Below are 21,605 nucleotides of genomic sequence, written 5' to 3'. Positions count from 1 at the left end.
GATGTAGCATGTTTCCCATTTCTAAGTCAGGTTAGCTCTTCCAGCTGGAACAGAGGCAGAACAGGGCCGTGAACAGGGCAGAACAGGGTCACACTTTCTTGCCACTAACTTTGGGGTGGTTTATGCTCTTTTTGGGAGCAGTCCTGTGCTCACCAGAGTGAAGGATCTATAACCATGGCTAGCCTCTAAGCCAGGATACAAGGACTCCTTGTGCCATATTCCCCTCCTTGTGCACCTGCCCAGGGATCATTCACAATCTGGACTTATGCCTGTTTTTGGTTGGATAACCCTGACGTTAAGAGCTACAATTCATTATGCAAGCAACTGAGGCAATAGGTTTCAAATGAGTCTAGAAACCCAGTTTTTTCCTTCTCTATGCAGGGTGGAAAACTTCACTAAACCTGTCCATTTGCCTAGGACGCTTTCCTCCCCCTGTTGTCCCTGCTTGCTGACAGCAAAGTAAATTAAAAATAGAAAATTATAGCTATTTATGCAGCCCAAATGCTAACAATTTGTATTCTTCTTCTCCTCTTGCCACTGGGCAAAGCTAAGTGAGTCACCCTCATAAAAAGAAATCTCACCTTGTGGTTTAATCACCCTTTTCCTCATCACTAAGAGTAGAAGATAGTTATCCATCCCGTATCTCTCTCCTCAGGGCAGCTGTAGTGTTTATGATGCCTAGAGGGCTGGATGAAGACTGCACCTCTTCTTTTAATGTAGAGGATTACACAAACTATTATGTGGAGAGACTAACTCTTTCCACGGCAGAGGTGATTAAAAGTCCTGCATGGCATTTCAGACTAGTATGCAAACACTTGAAGAAAAGATAATTTATCTGGTACCAGCGATTCAGCCAAGCCAAGGTACATCAGTCATTGTGCACTAAACTGCCAACATTCATTCCCTACATTTCTCCTAATCACTGGAGAGGTGATAAATAAGACAGCCTTTCAAAATCCCATAGCAGCTAGTCACACAGAGGGAGATTTTCAATGTCACACAGCAATTGAGAGCCCAACTCACATGGACTTTCAATGGGTGTTTGCTGCCTGGCTGCCCTTTAGAACTCTCTCCTATATTCTCTTTAAGTAGCGGAGATAAATGTGTGAAATATGGCTGCGACTACAGTAAGTGTGTAGCAATACAGGTAGAATTGAACAATTTCATGGGAAGAAAGAATGAGAAATCCTCGGACTGTCATAACAGTTACTTTTTAAATCTTATATTAGACTTTCACAATGCAGAACAATTAGATGGGCTCCGTTTTTAAAAAGGTAATTGTAAAATGAAAACTTGAAGACCATGCCTTTAACATAGCTCTGGGACTTCCAGTCCATTAATGAGACACAAGAAAAAGACCAAAAGATCATCAGATTCAACACTCTGTGCAACAACGAGAACTAGTGTACATTTTTTTTCCTGGTGACTGCTTTTTATTAGAGTAATTAAACTTCATTTTGCTGCAGGAACTGCACATTCTGCCATACTTATTGTATCTAAGAAGTTTCATAGGTTGACTAACATACCAATACCTCATGGTAAAAAGAGACCCAGAGCTTTAAGATAGGTGATAGATATTTTACCTAAGGAAAATGCCTAATCTTACAAAAAGTGCCATGAGATCTTTAACGTCTGGGCAAAGTAGTCTGGGATTTTGAAGTCTTAACCAAGAGACTCTACCCACAGGAAACCATGGTACTTGGAGGATGTGGTGCTGTGCCAATCTTGCTAGTATATGAACTTGTGGTTCCAGGGAGGCTATTTTAAACTGGAGACTGAGACCACTAAGCTAATCCTCCAGATGTTTTACTTTTGAACTCCTATTTTAACGTGAAGCAGCTGTGCTTTGTCTGTTTAATGGACTTTTGCAGGTTATTAGTGTGTAGCTGGAAAAAATAAACAAATGAGAAGGGACTGAATAATTCCATGGAAGAAGGCAGTTTCTTATCTTGTTGAAAAGTAGTAAGCTTCACTATACATTTTTAAAACAGGGCTTGGCAGTTTAGCTATGATCCGCATTAAGGACAACAGGAGTTACTCATTTAAATTCATGCATGCTGCTTTTGAGTTTTTAGTATGTGGACTTAGGGCATACGATCAACTAAATCCATGTAAATACAATGCATGGGGATAAGCAATGGTAATTCTATATCTGTCCTCAGGGACAAATGGATGAGACCCTAAAGAAGAAATGTTCATTCCTGAACAAATGAATCATGGATGGATTTTTATTTGCTTTATTAGTGAAATAAGGTTCCCATTGAAACAATTGCAAAGATGCCTGCAGGTGTTTAACTGCTTATGCATACTTGCCCCCATTGCTTCATTACACAGATTTTACTTCACTGCTAAGATTGCTGAGTAAATATCATGTGTCCTCAGAAGCCAGCAAAAATTTGCACAGCTGCCAAAAGTAACTCACTGATATCCAAAAAATGAGGGAGTAAATGTTAGTCTTGATAGTGGATTGCAGAATGAAGGTTGGCAATGGACACAGCATTACATTATAAGTTAGTTGCAAAACTTTGCACCAGCTATTTGAGCCGGTTTTATTGTTCCCTTTAAAAGGTAGCACATTTGCTTATAGGACATCAAAAAGGTCCAGACTGGGCTGTTTGGGGCAAGAACCATCATTTACTACTTCTACAGTGCCTAGCACAATGAGATCCCAGGTTGAAGCATTTATATGCTGTAGCGATATAAATAAGAATAAAGTTCAAAACCCTCCATTACCAAGTATTTGCCACTTACAGAAGAGTCATTAACTCCAAAGATGTCTCGCACATCCCTGACAGTGTGTTTGTTCTTCTTCCTCATAGTCTGAGTGTAGGTGTTGTACCTTCTTTGTACTGCGGCGGCTTGCGTGCGGGTCAGTGTGGACAGCAGGGCTTGCCCATCCTCTTCTTCAGCCCCCGAAATCAACGTAGATAGGCCCACATCTTGCAGCCATTCAGCTTCAAGTTCCCCCTCTGTGAAGGAGTGAGAGTGTTAACGTGCCTTGTATTGGGTGGGTCGGAGGTAGCACAGTTGGTTTAGTGTGCCAGCCTTTACCTCAGGAAGACTCCATTTCCAACCTGCCTTGGGCCACACAAGTAAGTAAAATTTACTTGTCAATCTTGAAAACAATCCCCAGCTTGGCTGTCTCTGCACAGAAGATATTTAGGAGAAGAACAGCAGAAGAATGGTAATTCAAGCCCACTGAGGTGCATTAATACAGTATTGTGAAGAAGATAGCATAGTGCCTGCCCATAATTGCCTGGAAAATTCACTAAACAATAGCCCTCATTAAAGAAGATGAATGAAACCCCTTTCAGTCCCACATATGTTGTGTATGGATGCTGTCATTTGACAAAGGAAGGCTGGCTGTAATCCCCTCTAGTTTCACAATATCCTTTTGAGATGTGGTGACCAGTACTGCACAGGGTATTCCAGATGAGGCCACACCCTTGATTCATATACAGGCAACACAAATAAATATGTCAAAGAGGAAATGGACTAATTTTCTCTTTCAGAGCAAAAGAACTAGTTAATGAGCTCTTTCTTAACATATTATTTTCTTAATAGCACACTTGCGTTTTCACATTTGCTCTAATTTTCCTTCCTGATGTACCAGAACCTGTACAATTGTGTCTCTCAATCTGTAGACAATTTACTTAACTTTGGCAGTTAGATGCACAAAGAAACAATTAAATTGCTGGGGTTTATGTAAGAGCCATTGACCTTGTTGCTTAACTTGCTTACCTTTCCACAAGCCTCCAGAAACATAGAATATCAGGGTTGGAAGGGACCTCAGGAGGTCATCTAGTCCAACCCCCTGCTCAAAGCAGGACCAATCCCCAACTAAATCATCCCAGCCAGGGCTTTGTCAAGCCTGATCTTAAAAACCTCTAAGGAAGGAGATTCCACCATCTCTCTAGGTAACCCATTCCAGTGCTTCACCACCCTTCTACATAACTTAATCTCCTGGCTGTGTGTGTATGGCAGAGTGACCAATTTATTGATCCACTCCCTCGTATCTGGTGTAACAGCTTACTTCCACAAATAGGACTAATGACTGCTCCTTTTCCTCCTGCCTGAGTTTGGAGCTGATGATTCTCATGCTGTTCTCATTCCTCTTTTTGAGGGTCTATTTTCATCTACGTACATTGCTGCTCCATCTACATTCTCTCCTGTTCCAGTTTCATGATTAAATTCATCTTGGCTCTGGACCTGAAATGTTCTTTCCAAGAAAATGTTTGTAAATCAAGCTTGGCTTTCACAGTGCCAATGAAAAAAATAGGGCTATCAAGGGATTAAAAAATTAATCACAATTAATCGCACAATTAAAGAAATTAATCGGGATTAATCGCATGATTAATCCCACTGTTAGACAATAATAGCATACCATTTATTTACATATTTTTGCATGTTTGCTACATTTTAAAATATATTGATTTCAATTACACAGACTACAAAGTGTACAGTGCTTACTTTATATTTATATTTGATTACAAGTATTTGCACCATAAAAAAACAAAATAAATAGTATTTTTCAATTCACTTAATACAAGTACTGTAGTGCAATCTCTTTATCATGAAAGTTGAATTTACAAATATAGAATTAAGTACAAAAAACTGCACTAAAAATAAAACAGTGTTAAATTTTAGAGCCTACAGGTCCACTCAGTCCTACTTCTTGTTCAGCCAATCGCTCAGACAAACACGTTTGTTTACATTTGCAGGACATAATGCTGCCCGCTTCTTGTTTACAATGTCACCTGAAAATGAAAACAGGCGTTCTCATGGCACTGTTGTTGCCGGCGTCACAAGATATTTAAGTGCCAGATGCGCTAAAGATTCTTATGTCCCTTCATTCTTCAACCACTGTTCCAGGGCACATGCGACCATGCTGATGACAGGTTCTGCTGCATAACAATATAAAGTAGTGTGGACTGACGCATGTTCATTTTCATCATCTGAGTCAGATGCCACCAGCAGAAAGCTGATTTTCTTTTTTGGTGGTTCGGGTTCTGTAGTTTCCGCATGGGAGTGTTGCTCTTTTAAGACTTCTGAAAGCATGCTCCACACCTTGTTCCGCTCGGAATTTGGAAGGCACTTCAGATTCTTAAACCTTGGGTCGAGTGCTGTAGCTATCTTTAGAAATCTCACATTGGTACCTTCTTTGCGTTTTGTCAAATCTACAGTGAAAGTGTGCTGGGTCATCAGGGCTGGCTTTAGGCTGATTCCTTGGAATCAGGCCCCACGCCCAAGAGGGCCCCACGCCCTAAGCGCCTTTTTAATTTTTTATACTCACCCAGTGGTGGTCCAGGTCTTCGGCGGCACTTTGGCGGCGGGGGGTCCTTCACTCGCTCTGGGTCTTCGGCGGCATTTCGGTGGCAGGGGGTCCTTCAGTGCCGCGGAAGACCTGGAGTGAGTGAAGGACCCCCCACCGCCGAAGATCCAGACTGCCACCAGGTATTCGAATCGGGCCCCGCAGTTCCTAAAGGCGGCCCTGTGGGTCATCATCCAAGACTGCTATAACATGAAATATATTGCAGAATGTGGGTAAAACAGAGCAGGGGACATATAATTCTCCCCCAAGGAGTTCAGTCACAAAATTTGATTAATGCATTATTTTTTTAACGTGCGTCATCAGTATGGAAGTATGTCCTCTGGAACGGTGGCTGAGGCGTGAAGGGGCATATGAATGTTTAGCATATCTGGCATGTAAATACCTTGCAATGCCAGCTACAAAAGTGCCATGTAAATGCCTGTTCTCACTTTCTGTGAAATTGTAAATAAGAAGCAAGCAGCATTATCTCCTGTAAATGTAAACAAAGTTGTTTGTCTTAGCGATTGGCTGAACAAGAAGTAGGACTGAGTGGACTTGTAGGCTCTGAAGTTTTACACAGTTTTGTTTTTGAGTGCAGTTATATAACAAAAATAATCTACATTATGAAAATGTAGAAAAATATCAAAAATATGTAATAAATTTCAACTGGTATTCTATTAATAGTGCAATTAAAACTGCGATTAATCACGATTAATTTTAAAATCGCAATTTATTATTTTGAATTAATCATGTGAGTTAAGTGCGATTAATCAACAGCCCTAAAAATAGTAAAATGTGGTCTGAGCATGGTCAAAAAGATATTTTGCTTAGATGTCACCAAGAGGTTGGTGGATAGTTTTCCTCATCATTTGTCCAGCTGTAGTACTTACAAACAAGAGCTAAGTAGGAATGACAAAAACCAAAGGATGATTGAACAGGAGTGAAACTATTTTATTGAATCATTTTATGCAGTAATTGCTTCTACCATGTTTTAGCTAAATGGTCTTAGTTAAGGACTAGGAACCATTTTTGGTTTTGTTTTAAAGTTATTTTCACACAGTATAATCCTCTGGTTTCTATTTAGAAATCAGTGTCTAGAAACCCTGATAGGGAGCCAGAATCCTCAATATTCAACTCCCTTTTTCTTTCAGAGAGTATTAGGGAAGAGATGTTTCTTCTTAAGGCTCATGACAATGTCCATCTCAACTTTTCCTAAATTCTCATGCCACTCTTTAAGAATTCAGCTTTGCCCAAGTGTCTCTGCTCAGCTCAGGGTGCAGCTCTGAAATGAACCTATAGAGTTGCCCCAGTTCTCAAAAATGCAAAGAACCTGCATTTTGGTTCCTCCTGTGATTCCATGGCACACAGCCATATGTCTAAATACCTCACACTTTATTGTTGATGGGATGACAAACCTGCAGCCAGGGGCCTCCCTGTACCCGTTGGTGAGGCTACTGCTCAGCCCTCTGTGATGTCACTAATGTGTTCATTGCTTGCCCCACTTCAACCCCGTATCTCTCAAGATGAATTCTCTTGCCCTTGGTTACTAATGTCAATAGTATGAAAGTTCTCTGATCTTTTTGAAAACACATGATCATGAGAGAAGGATTATTTTGTCCCTAATAATATTTACGTTGGGCACGATTTTCCCTTCACTTCCTCCTCAAACCATCTGTTCTCTTCCTCTCCCATTTTCCTCAAAGATGTATCAAAAGATTTTTATTATTTTTAATGAATTTCCACATTGGTTTTCTTGTGTTTTGGATCATTAGTAAGTAGTACTGGTATCATCTAAATTTGATTTATAATTATAACTCAGTATTCCAAAGACTTTTGGTCCAATACCAAATATTTTCCAAATGCTCAGTAGTTGGAATGAGCACTTCCTCACTGAATATGTTTCTGAAAGCAATAATATTCAAGACACAGAGGTAACTGCAGCGTAGAAATGTACTGGATTTTACCCTGCAATTTCATTTTTAATTCAGAGCAGAGGGGACCAAAAAACCCCCAAAACCAATGAATGTAATCAGACAAACGATACACCTGAGCATGCAGAATAATCTATATAGTTGTGAATGTTTCAGTTAACAGCAGTGTACTGTAATGTTTCTGAGAAAGAGGATAATTGGTAACAGCTCAGATATTCCCTAGACTCCACAAAGGTTCAGGTACCTAAAGAGTGCAATTAAATTGCATTGAATGTGGTGGTAAGCCAGTAACATCCTAATTCTCAATAAAAGTTGAATTGAAAGAACACAGTACAGTGCTTTTAAAATATAACCCTAGATGTTATGTCAGCTCAGGCTTCTGATAAAGTAGTACAGTTTGCTTTTGGACTGTAACAGACTTGTGTAATAATAACAGACATGTAAAATATCAAACACTCCCCATCTCAATTTTCAATTTTCAAATATATTAGGAAAAAGACCAGGGGTAATTTATTTCGAGATGGCATAGAAAAGTGGTAACATATTCAGTATGGTTCATATTAGTGATGGGTGAATTTCAAAAAGTTTTGAAGTTTGGATGACATGAGTATCCAAAAATACAGATCCAAACAAGCTCTCTTAGGTTTAGATGTTGATTTGGAAGTCTTATAAAAACAAGCCCTCACAATGATACATCTGAATGATATCCAGATTGAAAATGGTTAAATAAACTTCTTTATCTGGGTGCTGCACAACTTTCTCTTCGGGTCGTAGCTAAAACAAGGAAGAGGACACACGCAAGAAATTAAAAGAAAACCAAAAAAAGATTAATTGGACTTCTTCTAGTCCTCAAATAGATTTAGTTTTTGTTTGTTTCATGTTTGGGGATGAAGTTTTGTTTAAACTCCTCTCTTAGCTGCACCATTTCATTTATCTCCTCTCTCTTACTGAAACACGGGTAAGATCAATTCAGAAAAATCTTCTCCAGAAATCAGAGTGCCAAATTCCTGAAGAGACAACATAGAGTAAGTCTCTCTCTATATCTATATCAAGAACTTACTTTGTGTTGACTGTTAAATTCAGAAATTGAGCTCCCATGGACATAGTATCATTTTGGCATGTTTGTGATTCTTGACTAATACTATGGATGGGTGAGCCCAAGCCAACCCTCCAGATGTGACTACCTCTGACTTTAAAGGAAATCAGCATTCCAACCCACATTTTGTGGCTCAAGCCCATCTGTACATTAATTACATCCATGCTGGGAGTTTGGAGGAGTGGAGATCAGGACATCAGTGAAAGAATTTAGTCAAAGTAAAATATGGGAGGACAAGTTTGGAATTTGTATGCTCACCATCAGCTGGTTTGACTTCTAATAGTGTTTGTTCTTCTTGTCCTTGTTCACTGTTTTCTTTGATACTTTCCACTTCACACCAGAAATCCTCCATTGAGGTGCTATCCACGGAGGCCTGGGAATTGGAACGGCTGAACATGGGATGACGTAAGGACTCATTGGAAAGCATCCTGTTAATTCTTCGGCACTGAGGGAGGGATTTTCTGGAAGAAGATAACGATCAAAAATGGAAACACTGTATCTTTTTTTTCCCCTGAATTTCTATCTTCTAACACAAAGATGAAACTTACAGTCAATGCATCAACTCACTCTGTTTTAAGGTGGGCAGTGGACATAATGGTGGAAACAAAGGACAGAATGAAGGTAGTCTTCTCTCGGAATTTTCTCATTTCACAGTTTCAGTCACAATCTTAGGGTTACCTTTGTCATTTTGTTTTTTTTGATTTAATAAAAATATTTTTTTTTATATTGTGAAGTGCTGATTATTAGCAGTGGACTGGGCACTGGCCTGGGACTCAGGAGACCTGGCTTCTCTTCCCAACTCTGTCACTGCTCTACTGTGTGACCTTGAGCAAGTTACTTTACTTCTTTGTGTTTCAATTTCCCCTTCCCACTTTACTCTGTCTGGTCTGTTTTGCCCCTAAATTTTTCCAGGCAGAGACTGTCTTATACTATATGTTCTGTATGTTTACTATATGCCCAATGAGTGTATGATCTTAGTTGGGCCTTTTTGCATGATTGTAATACACACAAGAAATAATACTAAGTGTGCAATGGGATTTGGAAAAAGGGTCCTAGTGGCATGGAGAAGTGTCCCAGGAACTGGAGAAGAAGCTTCTGTCACAGGGCCATCCAGTCCTCACCTACTTGAATTAACAGAAATACAATTTCTCTTCCTCTTCCTTTTCAGTGTGCCATGATTCTGGCCAACAACCCCTTATTCAAACCCACAGACGTCTCACTCCGTAAAAATGTATTTCCCTTTTCAGGGTTCCCCGTCCCATCACTGTTTTCATGGTGGATTTATAAACAAAATGATTTAATGCCAAAGAATTAACTTATTCTTTCCCTCCTGTGTAGTTGTTCCGAGCTGAGGTGCTGTCTGTTTCTCTGAGAATGCCGGAGCACTCCTTGATCATTTGGGTGGTCTAAGCCGATTAGTGCTGCAGCCCAGAGCTGAGCTCAAGGCTAGGGACCAGCAGTGGAAACAATGGAACAACAAATTCCAGCTGTGGACATGATCAGTGTTTATACAAGGCAAAGCAGAGCTGCTGTCCCATTTCTCTCTTTGATTATGGAATGGCAAATGGCATGCTTGCCAAACATGCTCATTTGCCACTAGCCAGATGATAAGGAAGGGATTTAAGCTTTTAAATGGGTGAAGAAAATATTTCCAAAAAGCAGAAAAAAAATATTATTCTGATAAATGCGCTTTTGGAAGAGCAAAGTTGTAGTCAGTGTTTCTACATATTTTCTCATGAACTGCTAGTGGTTTAAACATACAGGGACCATTATTGTTTTAATAAGGGCAAGGCACAATCAAGAAAATACAAGGGGAATTCATGACATCAAAGTGGTTAAAGCTATTTGAGTGATTTCCATGGAGTTTGTCCATTAGAGAGACCAGAGCATCTCAATTGGCTTCAGGTCATAAAACCTCAGATGACTGAGTCATCAATGAAATCATCATATGGCTCTGTGTGGAAACTGTTATCCCTGTTATTTCCAAAGTCATACTCTCCTCCCCCGCTCCCATGCATCGGCAAGAAACACAAAAATGTAAATAAATCCCAGAGTCTTTAAAAGCCATGTGGCAATAGCTCACAGAGAGCTCTAATAAAGTTTTAGTTATTAAAATAAAACACACCATAGCCAATGCCAGTATCTGAAGGGGGAGGCAGTGTTTGCTAGTCAAATCGATACAACTACTAATGTTTCTGATCTGATGTTCTCAAAGTTAATACAGAACATAAATCAGATGAAAGGTGCACTTCTATAGTGACTAAACCAAGATTGGAGCTCCATTGTACTCGGCATTGCAGAGTTGTGCTCCAAAGGGCTTATGATACAGCAGTTGTTCTTAGTCAGGTGCTACAATGTCCAGGGTGGTGTTAGGAAGCTGTGACCACTTTACCCTACCCAGAGTGTTAAATAGGAGAGGGTTCCCAGCTGAATGAGGGGACAGGTCCCTGTATAGAAAAATTTGAGGACAACTAATCTAAATAGACAAGATAGACAAAGGTTAGGCGAAATAATTATTGTCTCTATTTTACAGACAGGCAACTGAGGCCTGGATAGATAAAGTGACTTGCCTAGGGTCACACATGAAGTCTGTAGCAGAGCCAGGAACTGAAACCAGATGTTAAGAATCCCACTCTAGCATTTTTATTACAAGACATCTTTCCCTTCTCTGTAATTAAAATGCAAATGAAGATTCTTGTTTAAAAAGAGCTTCTACATGACACCATTTCAAAGAACAGTATCTTTGTTATAAACCTTTGTCAAAAATCAAGCACACATATTAGGTCAGAATTCCTTTAACAACAGTCATTAAAATGAATGCTCCTTTCATTCCTGCAATCAAATCTATGTTGAAGAGGCAGCAGAACATGTTCCCAGATAACATAACTGGCTGGATTGGACTGTCTTTTAGTCATTGTCAGGGAATTCAAACATTTCCTGCCTTCCAAGTGTGTGGAATACTGACCATGACCCTTGCACTCCTGGAGCATCATCCAGTCTGATCTCTGGGCTCTGACTCCTTCAGCACTCAGCTAACTCAAACTGGGGCCTTACATCACCATATTAGGAAGAATCTGTACAGAGTTGGCGGTTTCAACAGCAGCTAATATGGTATTTTGTAACATTACCATACAAAAAACTAAATGCAAAACAGATGAGTAGCATGGCAACATCTAATGTGACAACCAACATTTACCAAATACATCCAAGGTTACGGAGTAATTAACATATATTCAGAACAACATTAAAAGTACAGAACAAATTTTGAATATCAGAACAGTCTCCCAGGAGTTGCATATTTGAGCTTTGTTATCTCATCTCAGATTAAATCACGCTGTGTAAGATTCACATCACGAGAATTAGGCAGTGACACATGCATCTTATTGGTATACAACAGTTTGCTTCCAGGTGGTCTGGTTCGCACATTATTCTGATGCTTGCTATTAAGAGCATGTGTATTCAAGTAGACTTCCAGCTGCCATAATAATCCATATATGTGGACCTTTGGTCCTGGAGGAAGTGTTTTTGCCTGCAAGTGACAGCAGTGTTTGTCTGCATTTCCTTCTAGCAAATGTTTTCAAAACAGTTTCAGAAAAAATATCCCAGGAGAAGCAAAGCAGGTCTATATTCTTCATCACTTTTAACTCACTCTTGAAAGACACTGACTGAGCACTGACTCAGCACACTGGATGTGAGTGTTCCTAGAATAACAGCTCAGCTGAGGCTAAGTCACCAGGGAACAATGGAAACAGACATCCTACCCTTCAGCAGGGCCGGCTCCAGCTTTTTTGCCACCCCAAGCGGCGAAGAAAAAAAAAAACGATTGAGCTGCCGCCAAAGTGCTGCCAGAGAGGACAAGAGGGAGTGAAGGACCCACCGCTGAATTGCTGCTGAAGACCCGGACATGCCACCCCAACAACGGACGGACTGCCGCCCCTGTCCATTGGCCGCCCCAGGCACCTGCTTCCTTCACTCAATGGGGCCAGGGTTTTTAATTTTTCTTGCTGGCTATTAGGCCACTAAACTACTGAGCTGATCCTGTTGCTCTTTAAGAAACACTTGAAAAGAAGTAATGATACAGGAGTAGCAATTGTAAAATTTAAGCTTCATCTATCTTAGTTACCCTCTCTTCCTTTCCCAATTTTTTTACAGGCAGGCATGAGTTGATCAGATAACAGTCTGACCAAAAATTAAGAGGAGAAGCTCATACCCAGATTTTCTAGACAGAAGTAAAGACAAATGCAGAAAATGCTGGGAGAGAGAAATGAGGTTTCAAACATCCAACAAATACTGCAGTGCGTGACTAAAATGGATGAAATAGTTTTCAGGGTTGGGATTTACAAAGCTTGCAAAAGGCAATGAAGATGGTAAAAGAGCGACAGTGAAAGAACTTGCTGCAAGGCCGCGCTCTCACTCATCATTGATTACAGAAGAAAGGGTTAATTGCCAGTAATGAGAAATATGACGGTATCATGTTAAAAGTTTTCCACTGAAAACACTTTTGCAAGGAAGCAGGATATTTCCATAGAATACAAGGGAACTGACAGTTACCTTCTAACAATGAAGTAATGTAATGGTGAATCAGACCTTCTATATGTACATTTTATTTTCTCTCTGTAGGAAACCAATGTACAATTTAGAATTTGATACCACATTGATTTTGATACTGCTCAGCCAATCCAATAAGCAGCTCTTTTCACAGAAAAGATAAATCAAACCACACAAAGGGCTAGTTTTGGTGACACCTAATTATTGTTCAGTGGCTGAGAAATGATAGGTCAATGATTGTGTTTTCAATTTAATTAAGTGATGGGTGGTGAAGAATCTATAAAACAGAAGGAGAGCAATGAAAACACCATGTACTCAAAAGTTGCATTTAAACCGTATACAGGCCGAAAAGAGAGGGAACATTCTTCTTGTGTGGTTGTAAAGATTCATTTCATATGACCACTGTGTATGCCACACCACAATTAGTCTGCATAAATGCTGATGGGAAAAGGTAATTAGAAGATGAAGAGTAAAAGTTCTCACAATTACTGTAGCATCAGGATCTCTTGTCGCATGCAGTATTCACCAATGTTGTGTCTGAGTAGCTAGATTATCTACTGTGTGTTAGCATGCCTTCAATGGCACAAAAAATGCTGTAGGGTAATGTTGAATCTGGCCCCAAAACTTTTCATGCCTGAATTTCTGACACATGCACAAAAATGCATTTCTGCCCCCTCCGCCCTCTCTAACTGCCTATTGTTATTTTTTTAAAGCTTTGTAGTGGGCACTTAAAATCATATAAGACACTTTCCCTTGTGAATTGTGAACCAACTTCATTATAAGCTGTTAGAAAGTTGACATTTCTTTACCAGTTCCATTTAAAATCTACTTTGAGAGACAGGTATTGTTTTTCAAGAGAACACACAACTGATGCCAAATGTGTCTCAGACCTATAATACAGATATCCAGTGTAAAGCAATAAGTTGGCCTACATTAGTACTGTTATGCCTTTTGACCCAAATATTTGAGGTCTTAAAAATGGATGTCAGCTATTTATTTGATGTAATCCTGTTTATTTACGAAGTGTACACAAAGTCCTGTTTCCTGGAACATAGTAGCAATTAAACAATAAAAGGCAGTTTCTTTGGCCACAGTTCCAAGCCTCTTTCCAGCTAGTATTCTGCCTACAAAGCTCTCTTTACCTTCTCTCAGGGCCTTGCTTCCACTGTTTCTCTTGCTGTCTACTAGACCATTTGGCTGCGTGTCTTTGTTTCTGGTTGCTTCTGGGAGCTTCTGCCCACAGACACATATACTTCCATCAGACAATTACCAGTGAAACCCCTCTGCCACATAGCTCTGTTTCTGACAAGCCTTGCATGTGGCCTGTGCTTTGTGTGGTGGCTCTTATTGTTTCACAAAAAGAAGAACAGGAGTTCTTGTGGCATCTTAGCGACTAACAAATTTATTAGAGCATAAGCTTTTGTGGACTACAGCCCACTTCTTCGAAAGCTTATGCTCTAATAAATTTGTTAGTCTCTAAGGTGCCACAAGTACTCCTGTTCTTCTTTTTGCGGATACAGACTAACACGGCTGCTACTCTGAAACCTATTGTTTCAGGAGCCTTTACTCCAAAAAAGGAGCTTATCTGCTTCTTACATTTATCCTGACTGAAGGGCATCCGTCATGCCCACCAACTTCAATGACGCTTCATCCAAACTCCATTGTAACTTTACCAAGCAGGTGACAAACAACATGAGAGTGCACAGACAGTGTAAGAACATGGCCAATACTGGATTTCGCTATTGATTTTCACAAAGGGCCCAGTCTCAAGACCTTGTAGAACTGGGCCCCAAAATCACATTCACAGCTCTTTTCAGCAAAGTGCTATTGTTAAATAACCTGAGATCTCATGTTGGCATGACTTGATTATTTTATTACAAAACACACAGTATGTCAGTGTTGCACATTTACTAGTGAGCTATGAAGTATTATAATAAATACTGTAACTAATATTTTTATCTTTCAAGACCTTTCTTCCCACTTCCAAAATACATTTTGTCTGGTTGTAATCTTGATTTTTTGATATTATGCTCATTTGCTTAATCATAAAACATCTGCCCATTCTCTCAGTCATTAATAGGAATTAGTAAGGTCGTGCTATAATGTTTGTGCCCAAATGTTACCTACCACCAGTTAATAAAAAACATTTTACTCTTTAACTATAACTAGCTTTTATACGACATGTTCAGAAAAAGGAATTGAAATCTTGCTAAAATATTAATAAGGAATACACTGTGCCTGGCCTGTGCATAAGCAGTAGAGAATGGCCATGAATCTTCCTCTGTTAATGAGCATTCAGCTTGAAGGCCAGTCACAATCAGGGTCCTGGAACTTGGGGGAGCATAAAGACTATTCCTTCTAAGTGCTCCCTGGGGTTGATAATGACCCAAAAGGATGGGGAGGGGCAGGAATGAGGTGGCACACAGCCCCGACTCTGTCTTAAACTAGCTCTGTCACCAAACCTGTTGGCCCAATGTACCAGGAGTAGCATATAACACCCACTGAATGCTCCCCATGCAAGCTCTGGAAAGTATTATATTCCTCCTCACCCCCAAAACAAAGCTGTCCCTCAGTGGTCTGCCTGAATCCTAAATGATTCAGAATAAGAAGTCTGTGTATTATCAATAATAAGAATGCACTCTGAAAACTTTCCTTTGGTGGGTTGGAAAAGGATGCTTTCTACAAACATATTAAGAAGCATCTTTACTTAGTAGAATTTGTATTTAAAAGCCAAATATGCTAGTTTAAAGGTTTTATGAAATTCAGATGTGAACAAATTTTAGGACTGTACCTTAGGCCTAGATCTAAAGGGATATAGTTAAGATAACAGTTAATCATCATATTCAATTAAACCTTCCCTATGCATCCCTTCCAACTTGCAAAATCCTGCCTTATGGGGCCACTTAAAATATCCTCAACAGTTTCCAAGATCATAAATGCAAGGGAAGTAAGTTCTTTTGGCCCTTTGGTGTTTGCATAAGGCAGATTTCACTGTAAATGAAAACCCGCACATAACATTAGATTATCAAAGTGTCTTACAAGTATTAGTTTATTAGGTCTCTATATGTGAAGAAGATAAATTTCATTTGGAACTAGAATAAACTCAGGCACAGAGCTAAGTGACTTGCTCAAGGTCACATAGTGAATGTGTGATGGAGCCAGGAATGGAATCTAGGAGCCCCCACTCCCAGTCTTCTGCTCTGATCACTAGATAACACTCCCTTCCTGTGTTTATATATTCTAGTCTCATTTATGCATGGTATTGTACAAATGGGGGGGTGGGGGTGGGATAGCTCAGTGGTTTGAGCATTGGCCTGCTAAACCCAGGGTTGTGAGTTTAGTCCTTGAGGAGGCCACTTAGGGATCTGGGGCAAAATCAGTACTTGGTCTTGCTAGTGAAGGCAGGGGGCTGGACTTGATGACCTTTCAAGGTCCCTTCCAGTTCTAAGAGCTAGGATATCTCCATTAATTTTAATTTTTATTTATTAAATGGTAAAGAGGGGAAGGAGCCTTCACCAACACCATGCCCTTACGCATAGGCAAGTCCCAATCTCTAAGTAGTAAAATCCATTTATTCATGTCTGAATATTGGTGACATATCAGAGTTTTTGGAAGCCTTCTCTAGTCACTGCTATCTTCGAACACTCAGCAGCTGACCTCCCAGTGATCTGCGCACACTATCTATCCATCTCCTATCAGTTACCCACCTGTTATGATGGCCCACCAACATTTCCATCCCTACGCCTGATGTGACTAAAGTACATAGGTTTGTACCTGTTGATTTTTGACAGCAGGGTCTGCTTCTCTCCGATAATATTTCTAACCTAAGCATTCATCTTCTTTTCTGTCCAGGAGATAAGTAAGAATCTTTGTCAGCACTACATCTCAAAGGCTTCAGTTTTCTTTTTGTCAGCAGCATTAATTTCCTATGATTCACGTCCATAAATTGCTGTGGAAAAAATTAAGCTTTTCACCAATCATGTTTTGAGATGGCGCAGTTTTTCCAAACTTTCATAAAGAATGCCATGGCTGCGCGAACCATTCTTAATCTTCTGATTTCTTTGGAACTGCCTCCTTGGTGGGATATACATGATCCCAGATAACTGAATTCATCTACTTGACTGTTAATCGGAATATCCACTTGCATCTCGTTTTTGTTAATCATATCAACATGCATGTATTTTGGTTTTGCCTCATTCAGAGATAAAACATTTAGTGAGGAATATGGACTAACAGATTCCAACATTTGTTGTATTACATTGGTGGCTGTAGCAAAGAGCGTTGTGTTATCAGCATATCTGAAGTCAGCAGGGCTGCCGAGAGTGCGTTCGGGCCCCGGTGAAAATTTTTTTGCCCCATTCCCCCCCCTCCCCGGCAAGGGCGGACCAGCTAAAACAGGGCCAATGAGAGGGGGGGGAACCCGGGCCTGGAATTTTTTCTGGCCCCCTAGCAAGGGCGGACCGCCTAAACAAGGCTGACGAGAGGGAGGGGAAGCTGGGCCCCGGGCCCCCTTCCAGACCGTCGGGCCCTGGTAATTTGTACCAGCTTTTCCCCGCTCTCGTTGGCCCTGGAGGTCAGTTAAGAGGTGTGCACCAGTGGAAATCCCAGCTCCATTTGTTTTGTCAAAACCTTCCAGGGTTTGTCTCATAATAAATCCTGTATACATGCTGGAAAGACTTGGGGACAGAATATACTCTTGCCTCACACCCTGCCCATTGGAAAAATCACTTGCTGTCATCTGCGACTGTTTGCACCATGGTCTATTGTGGACAGTAGAGGCTTATACTGAGTTTAATGAGATGCTTTACAATCCTCAGGTCTGCCAGTATTCTCCAAAGAGGGTCATGCTTTTAAGTAGTCAATGAAACACAGTATCAAAGAGTGATTATACTTTCTGCATTTTTCAATGATGTTATAGATGTTCATGATTTGATCACGTGTGCCTCATTCCTCTCTGAAACCAGCTTGTTTTGGTGGTAGTTCTGCCTGTATCATTTGCTTAATCTGATCCTGGATTATGTAGAGCAGAACTGTGCTCGCATGAGATATCAGGGTGAGAATAAGATTGTTACTATGCTCTGATGTCTCCTTTCTTTGATAAGGGCAGAAAGATTCCCTTTGTCCAATCATCCAGCCAATTTCTAGTCATCCAGACATCATTACCAGTTGTCATAAGAAAAAAATCACAGTCATCAATCACTTTTAATAATTCTGCTGGTATGTTACCTACCCCTGATGTTTCTCCAGACTTCATTTTCATAATAGCACGCACCATTTCTTCTTGCAGCATTGATAGCTCCAGCTCTGTACTCCCCTTTCTGTTGTTGTCCTGTATTTTAAGTAGCTCTGATGAGATAGACACAGTAATTTCTCCACTAGGTTTAAGAATCTGAAGTACCTTCCAAAATCTGAGAGGGACGAGATGTGCAGCATGCATTCAGAAGTCTTAAAAAAGCAACACTCCCATGTCGAAACTACAGAATCCAAACCACCAAAAAAAGAAAATCAACCTTCTGCTGGTGGCATCTGACTCAGATCATGAAAATGAACATGTGTTGGTGTGTACTGCTTTGGATTGTTATTGAGCAGAACCTGTCATCAGCATGGATGCATGTCCTCTGGAATGGTGGTTGAAGCATGAAGGGACATGAATCTTTAGCGCATCTGGCACATAAATATCTTGCGACGCCGGCTACAACAGTGCCATGCGAATGCCTATTCTCACTTTCAGGGGACATTGTAAACAAGAAGTGGGCAGCATTATCTCCTGCAAATGTAAACAAACTTGTTTGTCTGAACAAGAAGCAAGACTGATTGGACTTGTAGGCTCTAAAGTTTTACATTTTAAAATTTTTGAACGCAGTTGTTTTTTTCTACATAATTCTACATTTGTAAGTTCAATTTTCAAGATAAAAAGATTGCACTACAGCACTTGTATTAGGTGAACTGAAAAATACTATTTCTTTTGTTTTTCACAGGGCAAATATTTGTAATCAAAAATAAATATAAAGTGAGCACTGTACACTTTGTATTCTGTGTTGTAACTGAAATCAATATATTTGAAAATGTAGAAAACATCCAAAAATATTTAAATAAATGGTATTTATTATTAACAGTGCAATTAATCGCAGTTAATTTTTTAAATCACTATTACGTTTTTTTTACTCACTTGAAAACCCTCCTAAGAAGTCTGACTACTGTGAACATACCTTTTGTATAATTACTGTGCTTGTAATCCTTAAGTTTCAGACATTTTGCCTTAATGTATTCCCCTACATGTGAGAGCTCATAAAGGCTAGTGCCCATAATGGCACTAGGCTCCTTAGAGTATCTGGGGAAGGTGCATGGTCATGGTGCCAATGCACTTCAGTGCAGTTGGCTCCACGTGAGATAAAAGGTCACACTGAACCTTTCTGAAAGGCAGTGCATCAACCACTCATTGCTTCCCAGAGCTCTGGGAGGCATCAAATCTGAAGTAAGCAAAAAACCTATGGGAGCACGATCACCCATTGGATGGTGAGCCTCTGCACTACCTATAGCTGGTCACTCTGCATTACAGACACAGCATAACAATGTGTGTGCATTTGTATACAATTGTAAACATGAATAAGATTAGAAAGAGTGGGCTAACGTGCAGACTGATCCAGAATCTATTCACACCACATAATATGGGATGGAAAGGCCTTTCCCAGCAGCTCACATTTAGCCAGACTCATTATTTACAACATATACGCGATACAGCTACAACTGCAACAAATCTAGTGAGTCTAGAGAACAGATGAGGTTTAAATAATTCAACAAGCAAAGAAGGAGACTAAGTAAAACCCACATGAGCTTGTGCACTGGAGGTTGTTAAAAATTTGTTTTGCCTCTAGAACCACCAACTAGTTTGCACAAGAAAGGAGAAACACGGAAATATTAAACACACAAAATGGTGCTAAAATAACGGTTAGGGGCAAATTTTCCATCATCCTCAATACAGCCTCTAATTTTATCCAGGCAAATACAGTAATTGTGCACTTACTGTATTTGCATGCAGAAATACTTGTTTGCAAGTACAAGATTGCCTGGGTATCTATTTATCATACTTGAGATACTTCTAATGCAGCTATCCCCTTAGCACTGAAACACCGTTATTGCTGTCCTTAGATAGTAACTGAGAAAAGAATTTGGCCCTAAGAAACACTGAAAAGCACGGGTATTTCACCCCTAATTCAACCCTTTATGACTCTAAGGTTTGATATAGTTTTACAGTCTGATCCTTTGTACTTCTCAACTGCTGACCCTCACTGTATGGGTGATGTGTAGGGAGCAATAGTCCTATTTCCCATGAGTCTGACTTTTAAGTGTGACAGACTTGGTTTGTGATGACCTGCTCACACATGGCAGGGAGTCCCTATGACAGCTTTAAAAATGTAATTTTGTTTACAAAAATCCATTTAGAGCATCCCAGGATCCTTAACTTCAAATCTCAGTGCTCTATAACCATTCACTTCTCACCTTTACTTTTAATTCTGGTTATTGCCATTGCAACTTTCACGGTAATATATTTCAAGTCGGGCCTGAGCATTAGAATTCACAAAATATTAACTACTAATTACATTGCAGGATTCATATCAAATACCCTGCATTACATTAGCAAGCATTATGGTCAGTAACGTTTGCAGGATCGGCCTGAAAGAATCAAAAAGGAATTTTTAAAGCCGTCTAAAAAAATTCTTTGGTGGGGACTTCTAGTTAAATATTTCCACAGAGGAGGAGACAACACTGACTGTTGAAATAAAAATTCTGGGCCAGATTCTCAGATAATTGTAGAGTGTCATAGAACCATTGACTTCAATTGATCTCATATGTAAAAACCAAAAATACCCTTATTCATGGTATTAATTACACATCAGAATATTACAAATGGAAGAAGTTTAAAAACAAATGTACTTCTCACCATTTCTCTCTGCTATCCAACAGCCTGGGGTTTGCCATAGAACAATTTTTAACCCATAGTCTATCTTTTCCATGGTGTGTTGTAATTTATGGCATATTGGATAACTGTGATGGAATGAAAACTTGGTTGGAAAGTTTTTTTACCCAAATAAACATATGAGCATAGTACTATTTTATGTTACACAAGTACACTTGTAGGGATTATAGAGTCGTTTGGAAAGAGTCACAAATCAGCCAAGTAGAATATACAGTGCTTGTGCTGGTAATACAACTTAATAAAAACAATGTAGCTGTGATGTCTAGAAGAATTACTTAATTGCAATCTGCTTCTGTTTTTGCCTAAAGAAAAACAATCATCTAACATGGCAACTGCAGAAGAATGGATGATTAGTTCTTTATCTCTCTGTATTTCTAGGTACTTAATCTGGACCTTATCCCCAAAGTATCTAAATCATTTTACATGCTAAAAAGTCAAGATACAAAAACAAACAGCTCAGCCATATAAAGATACAAGTTGAAATCCTCACCTTATTGAAGCCAATGGGAGTTTTGCTATTGACTTCAGTGGGGCCAGGATTTCATCCCCAGTCTATATATAAACAACCACATTAGAATTGAGATAAACAGGAAACAATTGGGGCTAACTTGTTTATGTTCCTAAATGTCAATTTTTTAGGTTTTATTAAAAATAATTTAATTTAGAATGAAATAAAGTAAGTAACAACAAACCTCATCTACCACTAAAGACATCATTAATTGGTATTTTTTGTAGGTATCA

At 39.6% G+C, this 21,605-nt stretch overlaps 1 protein-coding gene across 5 annotated transcripts in view; it reads right to left on the bottom strand.

Annotated features, from left to right (window-relative positions):
• Positions 1-21,605, bottom strand: part of ARHGAP28 (Rho GTPase activating protein 28) — a 167,266-nt gene that overhangs the window by 38,991 nt on the left and 106,670 nt on the right. For 4 of the 5 annotated variants that reach the window (XM_054017582.1, XM_054017581.1, XM_054017578.1 and 1 more), the window contains exons 2-3: positions 8,597-8,799; positions 2,752-2,969 (exon numbers count right to left, since the gene is read on the bottom strand). In XM_054017582.1, coding sequence (XP_053873557.1) covers positions 2,752-2,969; positions 8,597-8,765 — 387 coding nt within the window. In that variant the 5' untranslated portion in view covers positions 8,766-8,799. Of the gene's footprint in view, positions 1-2,751; positions 2,970-8,596; positions 8,800-18,116; positions 18,295-21,605 lie in introns of all 5 variants that reach the window. The other variant, XM_054017580.1, reaches the window with a different exon arrangement.

Source organism: Malaclemys terrapin, chromosome 2 (genome assembly GCF_027887155.1).
Source record: "Malaclemys terrapin pileata isolate rMalTer1 chromosome 2, rMalTer1.hap1, whole genome shotgun sequence".
In the NCBI taxonomy this organism is placed as follows: Eukaryota; Metazoa; Chordata; order Testudines; family Emydidae; genus Malaclemys; species Malaclemys terrapin.
The sequence above is the reverse complement of the archived record's forward strand: the minus strand, read 5'-3'. Positions and strand labels throughout refer to the sequence as shown.